This window comes from Carassius auratus, chromosome 34 (assembly GCF_003368295.1).
Source record: "Carassius auratus strain Wakin chromosome 34, ASM336829v1, whole genome shotgun sequence".
Taxonomy (NCBI): domain Eukaryota; kingdom Metazoa; phylum Chordata; class Actinopteri; order Cypriniformes; family Cyprinidae; genus Carassius; species Carassius auratus.
Window position 1 is genome coordinate 12,855,688 of NC_039276.1, and position 11,967 is coordinate 12,867,654.

Below are 11,967 nucleotides of genomic sequence, written 5' to 3' on the forward strand. Positions count from 1 at the left end.
TTTTTTTTTTTTTCTACCCACTTGGGGAGACACTTGTCCGTTAGAGGACTGCCTACTGCTTCTTTGGTCTCAACGCATGGCGTGCGTCCCTATCGCTACGATAACAGGCATGTGGTGTCGCAGTGGGGTCGCTGGGATAATTAAAGGTCAATTAGCAGCAAGGAGAGCCAGGCCGTCACTAATGAGACACACTACAGGAAGAGAGAGCTGCGGGAATTTGGGAAACACAGTCTCATGTAAACAGCATTAAGGGTGTAAAGACACACACAGACACATACCTGATGTAAGCAAAATGTTAGAAAATAAGCACAGTTACAGATATTTAAGTCAGTGGATAAAAGGTAGTAGATGGGACTTTAAATCATCCCAATGTCTTCTTGAAATCCCATTATCCCATTAAAATGTACTGAGTCACATCCCATTTATCAAAAAGATTCATTCAAGAGTTTTTTTTTTTTTCTGCAACTTATATCATAAAGGACATTGTGACGATTAGTGGGCATCTTTTTGTCAGTTTAATCATTCAATCACACACTCAGTTGATTTGTTTAACATGAATAATTTGTTGAAATACATAATTTGTAAAAAAAAGAAAAAAAAAAAGTTATACACCATATTCAATCGTACACGGGAAAAAACAAGGTAGTGTGAGATAGACTACAGTGTTTACGATGGCATGCGCTGCATATTACATGCAATTTCCATAACTCAAAACTTTCAAATACTTTCATGGCTTTTTTTGTCTACTGGAAGACTTTTAGAAAGATGTTTCTTCTTTTTGTAGAAGTTGTTAGCTGAACAATTTGTAAGCTGGTAAACAACAGTACAATCCATTGAAAACACTGTACTCTTGTTTTCATTGCTGTCAGAAATTAAATATGGCGCTGACTTAGGTCTAGTCTATGCAACATTTATGTGTATATATAGACACTATAAACACAGAGGAATCCATCAGACAGAAAAAAAAAGAAAAAAAAAAACTTATTTCCACAGAATCGTTTGACTGTCCCACAGAGAGAGGGTGTTGTTGGTGTTTCTAATAACAGGTGTGTCATTTGGCTCCCCTGCAGTGATTGACAGTCAGTAACTTCAGCAAAAGAGTCCCAGAGAGAGCGAGAACGAGCGAGCAGATCAGTTCTGTCACCCAACTATGTCATGAAATATTCACACTAATAGGCTAACAGGATGGAAACAACTAATTATATTCACAGTCCCCGCAGATTCATGAGCCGTCAGTAGAATAGGTCAATTTGTGTGTCTTCCCACAAAGTTATATGTGATTTTGTGTAAACATTTTGCACTGTGTGAGATTGAAATTTGTGGGTTTGTGTTCTGTTTGCTTTGTGTTATGTTGTTTGGGAAATGAATGCTGTGAGACATCAGTGTCCAATTTTGGTCAGTTTTAATGGGGTGGAGACTCCCCAGAAATGAAAATTCTGTCATCATTTATTCACCTTCATGTCATTTCAAACCTTTTAGACTTGGTATCTTCTGTTGAAAATAAAATAAGATGTTTTGAAGAATATTAATGCTGCTGTAAACTTTGTGAAGGCACACAGTGAAATGTTCCAGAAATGTTAACAAATCTCTATACTGTAGAAGTATACATACATATCATATTGTGTGCAAAAGTGACGCAATGTGACGCAAGGCGCAGCGCAAGTGTGTTTGCTAGTTTCAGTCCTGCGCCATTTGCATTTTCCCATCCAGCGCCAACGTCGTTTAATTAGCCAATGCATTTGCGCTCATTTTTGCGCCCATGAGCATGCTGGTCTAAAAAAAGAAGTGTGTTCAGGCACATTGCTCAAAGCTGGTCTTAAGTCTGCTACAATGTTTTTTCTTTTTTATTTAAAGAGCGTACACGCTGCTTATTAAACACAGGGACGAACAGCAGCACACAAACATGCCAAATATAAAAAATTCAAGGATTGCAATGCTTGAGATTTTTTTGTAGGCAAAAAAATAAAATAATATATATATGCCTATTCATAATGGATAGTCATCGCATGTATCAGAATTAGGCTATCTTTTTGCTCGCACACGAGCAGCTACATTTCATCTGGCAGACGCGCTTGCCAAATTCCGCCTTGTAAGTAGCAAATCCGTCATGGCACGAGCGCAACTGGCTCTTAAAGGGAATGGAAGATGAGACTCTGATTGGTTTAGTGCACGTTATGCCCAAAAAACACCCATTACTCATTAAGAGAATAGGGACAACCCATTTAGACTATGCGCCTGGGAACGCCAACCATTTTTCCGTCGTTAAAATAGCAAAAGTGGATTTGGACACGCCCTGAGTGCACCTGCGCCTTGAGCTTTACACTTTACATTTAGATTGATAAAATAGGGCCGTTTTACTCTAAATTACATTGGATTTACAAGTTGTGTCAAAGAGTGATTTGTTTAGTGTTTTTGTGACCACGCATGTGCAACATCCTGTCTTTCAGGATTTAGAAGGTGAACTAATCATTTCTGTTTCCTGTATTGGGAACAGAAATGATTGGTAAACCTCTCAAGTCTTCTGGTCCTAGTCCTTCATTTTTTATCACATGAAAGCTGCATAGGCAATGCAAAGGAAACAGAAATGGTTCAATGGGTGACTACAATATTTTACTGTGACTATGATATTTTAGGTTCTGCTTAGAAGAAACAAGCTCCCAGAATATAAACAACTCAGACAAAAAGACACAGTTGAGTAGCAATTTAATCCTTTCTCATAATTTGTCTTTGGCTGGTATTATGTGTTTCTCATTTGGAATGGTCACAGTTGACATAAGTAAATGTGTTGGAGAAATTTGGCTACTGGAAATGTAACATTTTTGTTATTTTTAATAACTCTCCTCATATGAATGAAATGACTTAAATAAAGATTTGTTCATTTTGCTGAATGAGATTCAAAGATCTCAGTCAGGAAAAAGATCAGATCTTCCCATAACTAATACACTATATTACAAGTTTTAAAAAAATATTTTGAAGCCAGTTTTACAGGTTTGGACTCACATGAGGGTAAGTAAATGATGACAGAAATTTCATTTTTGAGTGAATTGTCCCATTAATTATTGTGATCACAAACACGCCTATCCTAAAAAATAAAAAATAAAAAAAAAACTATCACAGCCAAGAAAGGATTTAATTCTGTCTCAGTTCTCAGTTTTTTCTTCCGAATCTACTGACAAGTTGTGGACAGGTAGTAGACAAAAAAAGTATTGACCTGTCAGGACCCTTTCTTTCTTACTTTCTTGCATATTGGTTTATCAGTTTTCTCTTTCTCTTTTTCTGTCACTCTCTGTATGCCGTGATGTCCTGGTCATGTCTTTTTTTGTGTTTTGGTATACGTCTGATATTGGTGTCCATGTTTGTGTCATTTTTTATGTCGTGGGCGTGGATCTTTATATTTATGTGTGTGATTGTGGCCGTTCGGGTGTCGTGTGTGTGTGTGTGTGTGTGTGTGTGTGCATTCGTTCAATGGATAGGGTATCCGTCCCGACGAGCCATGCTGCAGCAGTTACATGGAGTCAGTATGTACTCCCATGATGAGCAACACATCACCACCTACTCCTGGAGCGAGAGAGGTAAGGAGGGTCTTTTTGAGGGTCACAAGGACCACTCACCCTGTAGCGTCACGTCTCACTCTGTCCTGTCGTGTCGCTTAGTTGCTTGGTCAGAACCCCTCTCTCGTCACGTTTAATGATGTTCAGAGCCTTCACCTTGCTCTTCATCTTCAGGTTGGGATTTACACCGTAGTTGCTTGCAGCTGAACATTACAATGATGTCTGCCTTGTGTTTCACACCAGCCTCTGTCAATCTTCAGTGCTGTTGGCTTGTAGTCGTCTGTCCGTCCCACACACTGTGACATCTCCGAGACACAGTTTAAATCTAGTCCTGGACTTTATATGATTAAAAAAAAAGTGATCTGTCCAAGGCGAGGCTTAACCTGTATCAGGAAAACACTTTCTGAATGTCAATGTCTAAGGGAGAGCTAATGATTCTGTCAGTATTACCAATCATTAATGTTGTCATCAATGTAGGTGAATGTTGTGAGGTCATTCTTAAATCAAATTTCTTTCTGTAATGGTAAGGGTTCAAACTCGGGGATAGTGTACATAGAACAGTAAGGTGTGCTGTCATGACCGTGATGCTGGTTTTGTTTCATGCACATGTGTAATAAGGAGAAAGAAGACCTTTACCAGGCCATGGGAATTATTCTCGAGAAACAATGTTTGTGCCAGAAGATAAGTTAATTTCTTTGCTTGTGCATTTATTCATTCAAAGCTTATATAATTAACCGAAATCCTAACATTCTTACAGATTCAAAGTTTGGGGTCGGTAAGAGCATCTTATGTCATGGCTGCATTTATTTAATAAAAAAAGAAAATACGATAATATCTGTAATATTGTGTAAAATACTACAGCTTAAAATAACCATTTTCCATTGTGAAATATTTGAAAATGTTATTTGTTCCTGTGATGGCAAAACAGACCCTGGTCTTCAGTGTCACATAATCTTCTGAAATCACTCTAATATGCTGATTTATTTGAAATACACATTCATTTTTTATCAGTTTAATAATCTGTTATTAATAAAAGTATTAATTTCTTTAAAAAAAAATACTGACTCCAAATATTTGTACAGAAGTGTAAATAATTTATGTTTTCTTACAATCTGAAAAACTGTTATTTTATGATGTTTTATCATCATTTATCATGTTTTTTTTTTTCTTATAACAGAATTGAACTTTTGAGGCATGCACAACAAAGGTGAACATAATGAAAGTCCAATAGAAAACATTTATTTATTTATATATACATATTCAACACAATAAAGAGACCCATCTATTATTTAATGTTAGTGCAGTACCATGTTAATTTACTATTTTAGTTGAAAATCATAAGAACACATGAAGCACATAAACGACACTGTTTCCTGAGAATGACCCAGAAGCAGAGGTTTAGTATTTAAGCAATGATACATGATAAAGCATTCTGCATTGTAGCTCATACCTTAAAAACACAGTCTTGATGTTTTTGATATACCTACAAACATTTTGTATTCTCTTCACATATGACTTTCCTTCCATCACTACATACACAAACCCAGGTTCTGACATTATGACAAATGTCTGTTTCCTTATAATGGGTTTATTTTATGAGAATGCAGTATACCTTTGTTCTGCAGGACGAACACGGTTCTCAATGGATAACACTATTCAAAATCTAAAATTGATTTGTTGTTTTCTTGTAATGCATGACATATTACATCAAGATACTGAATGTCAAATCATATATAACACTAACAAATAACCATATATTACCATCATTTGTATTTTAGTTATTTTAGTTATTTTTTTTTGCCTTTTTTGTCTGGGATTTTCAGTGACGATTCAGATTAAGGGAGGGAGGGAAAGAGAGAGTTTAATTAATTGAATGAAGTGTAAATCAGTCCAGAAACATTTTTGTGTATGGGCCTGGCTATATAGTACATACAGTATTCATGCAATGGATATCAACCTGGAACCAATTTAAGGTCAAAAGGATGGTAAAGACGCCAAATTAGTTTCAAGTTATAAGAGTGAGTTCTGTGTGTCCTCTGTGTATGTAAAGGAAATTTGTGCCATGTCTGATCATGTTTACAAGAGTTTTTCAATGTTTGAACTGTATAGATATGTGAATCCTGTCCTGCATGTACATTATTTATTGTTTAACTTATTCAAAAAGAAAAAAAAAAAAAAAAACAATAGAGAGTTGTGTTTGCAACTGCACACCTGTATCACTTCAGAACTTGGATTCTGGTTGATGTGGTTTAAATGTAATTGTGAACGCACATATGGATTGACTCCACTTTCAGTCATTCCACTTTTTAATAGCATTAGGATTTTTCTCCCATCTTTTTCTTTTATCTTTTCATTCTTTGATATTCCTTATCTTTTACTACTCATCCATCTGTCTTTCCTGACTTTTCTCTTTTCCCCCACCCTCTCTTTCTCTCTCCCCTTCTCCATTCTTAGAGAGTCGCGAAAATTCATTCAGCCGTTCCCGGAGTTCTAGCGTTTCCAGCATAGACAGGGAAACTAAAGAGGCCGTTACCACCCTGCAGTTTGCAGAGTCATACGTGCGTAAGTCAGACACCCTGCCTACACCATGCTTGTGGGTGGGCACAAGTCTGGGCCTGGTGCTCATCATACCAATGTCCATTCCTACTGACGAGCAGGAACGCCTAGAAGACCCTGTTACTGTGGCCCCCACCGGTATCTCTTGATTTCCTCCATTTCTATTTCTTGAATGTCTATAAATGCAATGTTTCTATCCTCATGCTTTTGTTCTTTCTCTGGTTTTCCCTCTCAGGCACAGTGTTAATGCTGAAGGGCTCCGTTCTGCGGATTGGTTTCCTGGACTGTGGGGGCGTGCTTATTAACAGTCCCTATGAGGTGTGGCGGGACCAACATGCCCCAGATGACCCAGATCGACCCCGGAAGCGGAAACTGGTCAACTTCTCACCCTCGTCTTCTCAGGAGGCCAGTGGAGATGGTCACTTAGCTGTAGTGTGTTCGGAGAGGCAGGCCAAGGTCTTCTTCATGCCCTCCCAGGCCTGTCTATATGTGCATAACATCACTGAGTCGTCCTTCGTGCTGCGGGCTGATGTGGTGTCGGTTTATAACAGTGTTTGTCTGGCCTGCTTCTGCGCCAATGGACACATTATGACTTTGAGGTTTGCCTTCACATTTTCTTGTTGTTGTTTTAATTGGGAAACTGTGGTGCAGTGACTAGAGATCAGGGCTGGTAACCAGAAGGTTGTTAGTTCTAGGCCCTCATGGAAAAACGACAATTTCTAATATCTACACTAGAGATCATTTATTGACATTAAAACAGAAATTATAATAATTATTATGAATGGAATTAAACTTAATGTCATGAAAAATAATATAGGAATATAAATAAAATAAAAACTATATTGCTATTAGTGGTAGTAGTATTAGTAGTATTGATTTAAAGGGTAACTAAACCCCTGGTCAAAGCCTGACTCCAACTACTGGCAATATTTAAAAATGCTGGAAAGTGGGCAGAGCACAGCGGAGATAGAGGGGACGAACTGAGGGTGGTGCGGAGCGGGTGGGGCGTGAACCTGAGACCCGCAGTGATGGATTAATTGACAGCTGCTGTCAGAGTCGCTAAAATGGAGAGTGACTGTAGTGACGCAAGTAGCTTTGCAACAGAGCGTTCATTTGAAGTAGACCTGAAGTGGAGGATGTCGAGGTGTCTATGGACACAGGGCCTGGGCCTGAGCCATATCAATTCGAGCCGCTGGCTCAAACTGTGGTCTTAACTCCCTCATCGCGATCCCCATCCGATGATGCTAGCGAAGAAGCCGTGCAAGAGAGAATGAGGCCAGTCTCTGAGTAAGGCACTGCGTCACTTTTCAGCGCGAGCTGTGTGGAGAAGCCCATTTCCACCTCCATTGCATTAGAGAAGTTACCCCATGTTAAATACAGTTTTCACACTCCAGCTCTAGGCAGGAACTCGCGACCTTCCAGGCCAAGTGCATGCAACCACAGGCGCCCAAATTTCAAGTCTGCTGGAAAACTATGCAGTCCAGCAGTGCTGTTGCAACCAGCAACACTACACCTACGTACCATCCTGACCACTGTAAATAAATCTACGCCAACTTGAAACTATCCTAACTGATGCAATACTATGCTACTAACAACTATGCTAATTAACTTCATAGGCTACACAAAATAATCTAAATAACTATATAAATGCTATGCTAAATAGATGTTAAAAAATACTCTATCCTGATCGTTTTCAATACTCGCAATTCCAACTCCTGACTCACTACAGTGATTTTGATGGAACAAGATGGTTTTGTAATGCCAAGGGTGTGGTAGCTCGTACCAAGGTGCGTGGTGATTAGGAAACTGCCTACGTCACCTGCCACTGCAAACATCCAATAGGAAAAATCAACTGCAGTAGCCACAGTTCAACCTGAAGAGGGCAGTACTCAGACGTTTTTACACCATATATTGTAGAACACTTTAATTAAAACACTTTACACTCAAATGTCAAAAAAGTTACTTGAATCAATGAACAGCACTAATAAATCCCCATTTCTTACAGATCATTAAATAAAAAAAAAAAAAAAAAAAAAAAAGTTACTCTTTAACAAACTGAGGGACAGGTAAAAATGTCTGTCGGTGGTAATTAACAGAATTACTAACTGAACAAAAGGTCTATTAATCATCTTTGTGGCATGAAAGGGGGAATATATATATATATATATATATATATATATATATATATATATATATATATATATATATATATATATATATATATAACAAGTAAACCTTGGAACAGGGTCTGTTTCTAAAATCCGTTTACAGCGATCATACAGACTGTTCTAATTCATTCACACATTTCTGTACAGAATAACATAAGTGCATTAGCATGACAAATGATCTTATAAATCCTCCAGAACACCTTTGATGAGTAAACTGTGGTATCTGTGATAATCGACAGAATTTGACAGGTTCTGTCAATAGAGATGAACTTATACTGAGCCTAGAACATTCCTTTAATACCAGCTCAAAATCTTTTTGGTATCTTTGTTTGTTTGTTTGTTTGTTTGTTTAATCCAGATTACAGACACCAGTTCAATCCTTCAATGAAAACTAAACCCCTATTCAGAAAAGCTGCAATGTGGATTTGTTGGTTTCATAAGAAATCCTGCCGTCAGCGCTATATCATATTTTCACTGGCATATATGATGCAAAGGATGTTGGAAAGCAGTTGCTAAGCCTGTTATCTTATATGTGTATATGTTTTACAGTCTTCCCAGTTTACGGCCTCTGCTAGATGTCAGCTACCTGCCGCTAACAGACATGCGCATTGCTAGAACATTCTGCTTCACCAACGGAGGGCAGGCGCTGTATCTGTGCTCCCCCACAGAGATACAGAGAATCACTTACAGCCAGGAGATGTGTGACAACCTACAGGTGGCTCTGCCTTTGTGTGTGTGTGTGTGCATACATGCTTATGGTGGTTATTGAAGTGAAATGTCATGCTTGTCAAGGATGCTTTGAGCTCTGCTGAGCTGAGCCCTGCTGCATCTCGGCTGTAATTTCTGCCACAGGTCGTTATTCTGTCCTTTTCCTCTCTCTGTCGTTCCCTCTCTGTCTGGTTAGGATGGAAATAGCATAATGCCATTTTATTCATTCTATTTCCGCAGTATGTACCATGTGCACAGTATGGATTTTTTTTATGCATCTGAACTGAAACATACATCACAGTTCAAAAGTTTGGGGTTGGTAGGATTTTATTATTTGCTTTTAATGTTTTTGAAAGAAATCTCTTGTGCTCACCTAGGGTGCATTTATTACATTAATTGCAGTAAAATCTATATAATTCTGATGTTTCGTTAAAATTTCAAATACCTGTTTACTATTTTCATTTATTTTAGAATATAACTTATTTCTGTGATGGCAAAACGGACTTTTCAGCAGCCATTACTCCAGTCTTCAGTCTCATGCGATCCTTTTGTAAATCATTCTAATACGTTGATTTGCTGCTCAAAAATATTTTGTAGAAACTGTGATAAATCTTTTTCAGGATACTTTGATGAAAAAAATTCAAAAGAGCAGCATTTATTCGAAATTATAAATGTTTTACTGATCATTTTAATATGTGGATAAATACAATTATTTAAACATGTTTCTTTAAAATATAAATAATAATAATAATAATAATAATAATAATAATAATAATAATAATCTGACTGTCCCCTAATGTTTGAACAGTAGTGTATGTGTTCCACAATCCAATGTCACTGAGTTAAAAATGTATTTCCAGTTAAACACATTGTTGTCACATCATTTTATTAAAATAATCTAAATTAAGTTCAAATTAAAATTAATTATAATAATAATTATAAAACTTTTGAAGGTTACTTGCTATCTTCTACACAGCAATGTGGCATACTAACATTTTAATTGTTATTGCATAGTGCATACTGTTTCACATACCATTTTAAATGTAGACCATATTTAATGCATACTGTATAGTATTTCATTCCAAACATAGCCTCTTTATAACTGTGTCTTTCAAACACAAAAGCAAGAAAGAGGTTTCCTCTTGTCAAAACTTTGTACATTACTTTGTGGAATGTGGAACTATACTGGCATCTGCTGGTGGAGTTTTGAATTGACTGTCCTGCTGTCTCTTTCATTCCAACATTTGATCAGATTTTTATTCTTGGTTAATTGCAGGAGATGTTAGGGGAGCTCTTTACACCCATCGAGACCCCTGAGGCTCAGAACCGTGGCTTTCTCAAGGGCTTTTTTGGCGGCAATGCCCAAACCTTCGACCGAGAGGAGTTGTGTGAGTATATTTATTTATCACTCCTCTGTTTGTGTGTGTGTGTGTGTGTGTGTGTACAAGCATATTCTCACAGATCTAGCACTTTTACTATCATCTGAAGTCTGGTTCAACATCTAAGTTCAGAGCTGCTCGCTAAGACAGGAGGATGACATATAAATAAACGTTTTAATTGGAAAATATTTCTTTCTTTTATTCTCGTTTCCTGTTTTTCCATGTTTTAGTATTATGTAAGTGTAATTTCTATAATATTATAAAATGTTTTAATATTTTAATTAGCTCTTATTATTATATTTTCAGATTCCCTTTTATTTAATTAGATTAATTAGTTTTGAATTACTTTATTTTTAGTTAACAATAACAACCTCGTCTTGTTTCTCCTGCTCTGAAGTTGGTGAGGCAGCAGCGGGTAAGGCGTCCCGCAGCCTGGCACAGCACATCCCAGGACAGGGCGGAATGGAGGGCATGAAGGCGGCAGCAGGCGGGGTGGTGGGAGAGCTGGCCCGAGCTCGCATTGCTCTGGACGAGAGAGGACAGAGGCTGGGGGAGCTGGAGGAGAGGACCGCCCTGATGATGACCAGTGCCGAAACCTTCTCTAAACACGCTCACGAGGTATGTAGGAGAGCGAGAGAATGAGAAAACAGAAATATAGATACAAGTAAATCTTAATGTGCTTATGCAATCTCTTTGTTTTCACTTTCGCCCTCCACAGCTGATGCTGAAATGCAAAGACAAGAAGTGGTATCAGTTTTAGAAGATCCTCGCGGAGGGTGCGTTTCATACTCGTGGCACAAGAGGGTGACACTGTGGAACTTGGACTTTCACTCTTAAAAAAAAGAGAGAGAGCAAGCCAGACAGATGGACCAAGAGGGACTTGAGGGCTGTTCAGCTTCTATTCTGTCTGTGTATAGGACTGTTTTACTCTTATTGGTTGAAAAGGCTAAGACATGATTACGATTCAGTGGACATGTACCATTAGCATTTGAGAGTAAGAGCGGTTCCATACCTATGTTGTAAATCAGACAACATTTTAATTTATGTACAGTGGTTGATGGGGGGGGGGGTCTCTTCGCAAGAATCGAATTGGCTCACGCCGTGTAGATACTTGGGTTGGGAAGTAACAAAATCAACAAGAGTGCATGAAACAAAATGGATGACCTATAAAAATGTAAAAAACTGCCATATTAAAAAGCAGCATGTTACTTTAAAACAAAAGGGAAATTAAATATTAATAAACTTTTATTGAATAACCTAAGCCAATAATAGAAACTATGACAAAAAACTTTATATTTTTTGAAATAGCAAACATATATATATATATATATATATATATATATATATATATATACATATATACATATGAAAAAAAAATTGTATACCTGCATTGCTATAAGGCCAAAATACATATATATACTTTTTTTTTTTTTTTGACAACGCCATACTGTTCCTTTCAGCGATGTATATTTTCAGAATATTTGCCACTCTGTCTTGTCATATTTGACAGCAATTTATCCACCCTCGTACTGCAAATCAGGCCAAGCAGGGACTAGCTCACAGTCAGCACCAATAACTTTCGAATCTGTCTTCAAAAGGTACTTC

The 11,967-nt window shown here is 37.5% G+C and overlaps 1 protein-coding gene across 11 annotated transcripts in view; it reads left to right on the forward strand.

Moving 5' to 3' along the window:
• stxbp5l (syntaxin binding protein 5L) overlaps positions 1-11,658 on the forward strand; it is a 164,593-nt gene extending 152,935 nt beyond the window's left edge. For 4 of the 11 annotated variants that reach the window (XM_026218100.1, XM_026218105.1, XM_026218101.1 and 1 more), the window contains 7 exons: positions 3,474-3,572; positions 6,006-6,245; positions 6,343-6,706; positions 8,825-8,990; positions 10,260-10,371; positions 10,760-10,980; positions 11,081-11,657. In XM_026218100.1, the coding sequence (XP_026073885.1) occupies positions 3,474-3,572; positions 6,006-6,245; positions 6,343-6,706; positions 8,825-8,990; positions 10,260-10,371; positions 10,760-10,980; positions 11,081-11,122 (1,244 nt within the window). In that variant the 3' untranslated portion in view covers positions 11,123-11,657. Of the gene's footprint in view, positions 1-3,473; positions 3,573-6,005; positions 6,246-6,342; positions 6,707-8,824; positions 8,991-10,259; positions 10,372-10,759; positions 10,981-11,080 lie in introns of all 11 variants that reach the window. The other 7 variants (XM_026218103.1, XM_026218109.1, XM_026218107.1 and 4 more) reach the window with 2 other exon arrangements.
• Positions 11,659-11,967: the final 309 nt, after the last annotated feature.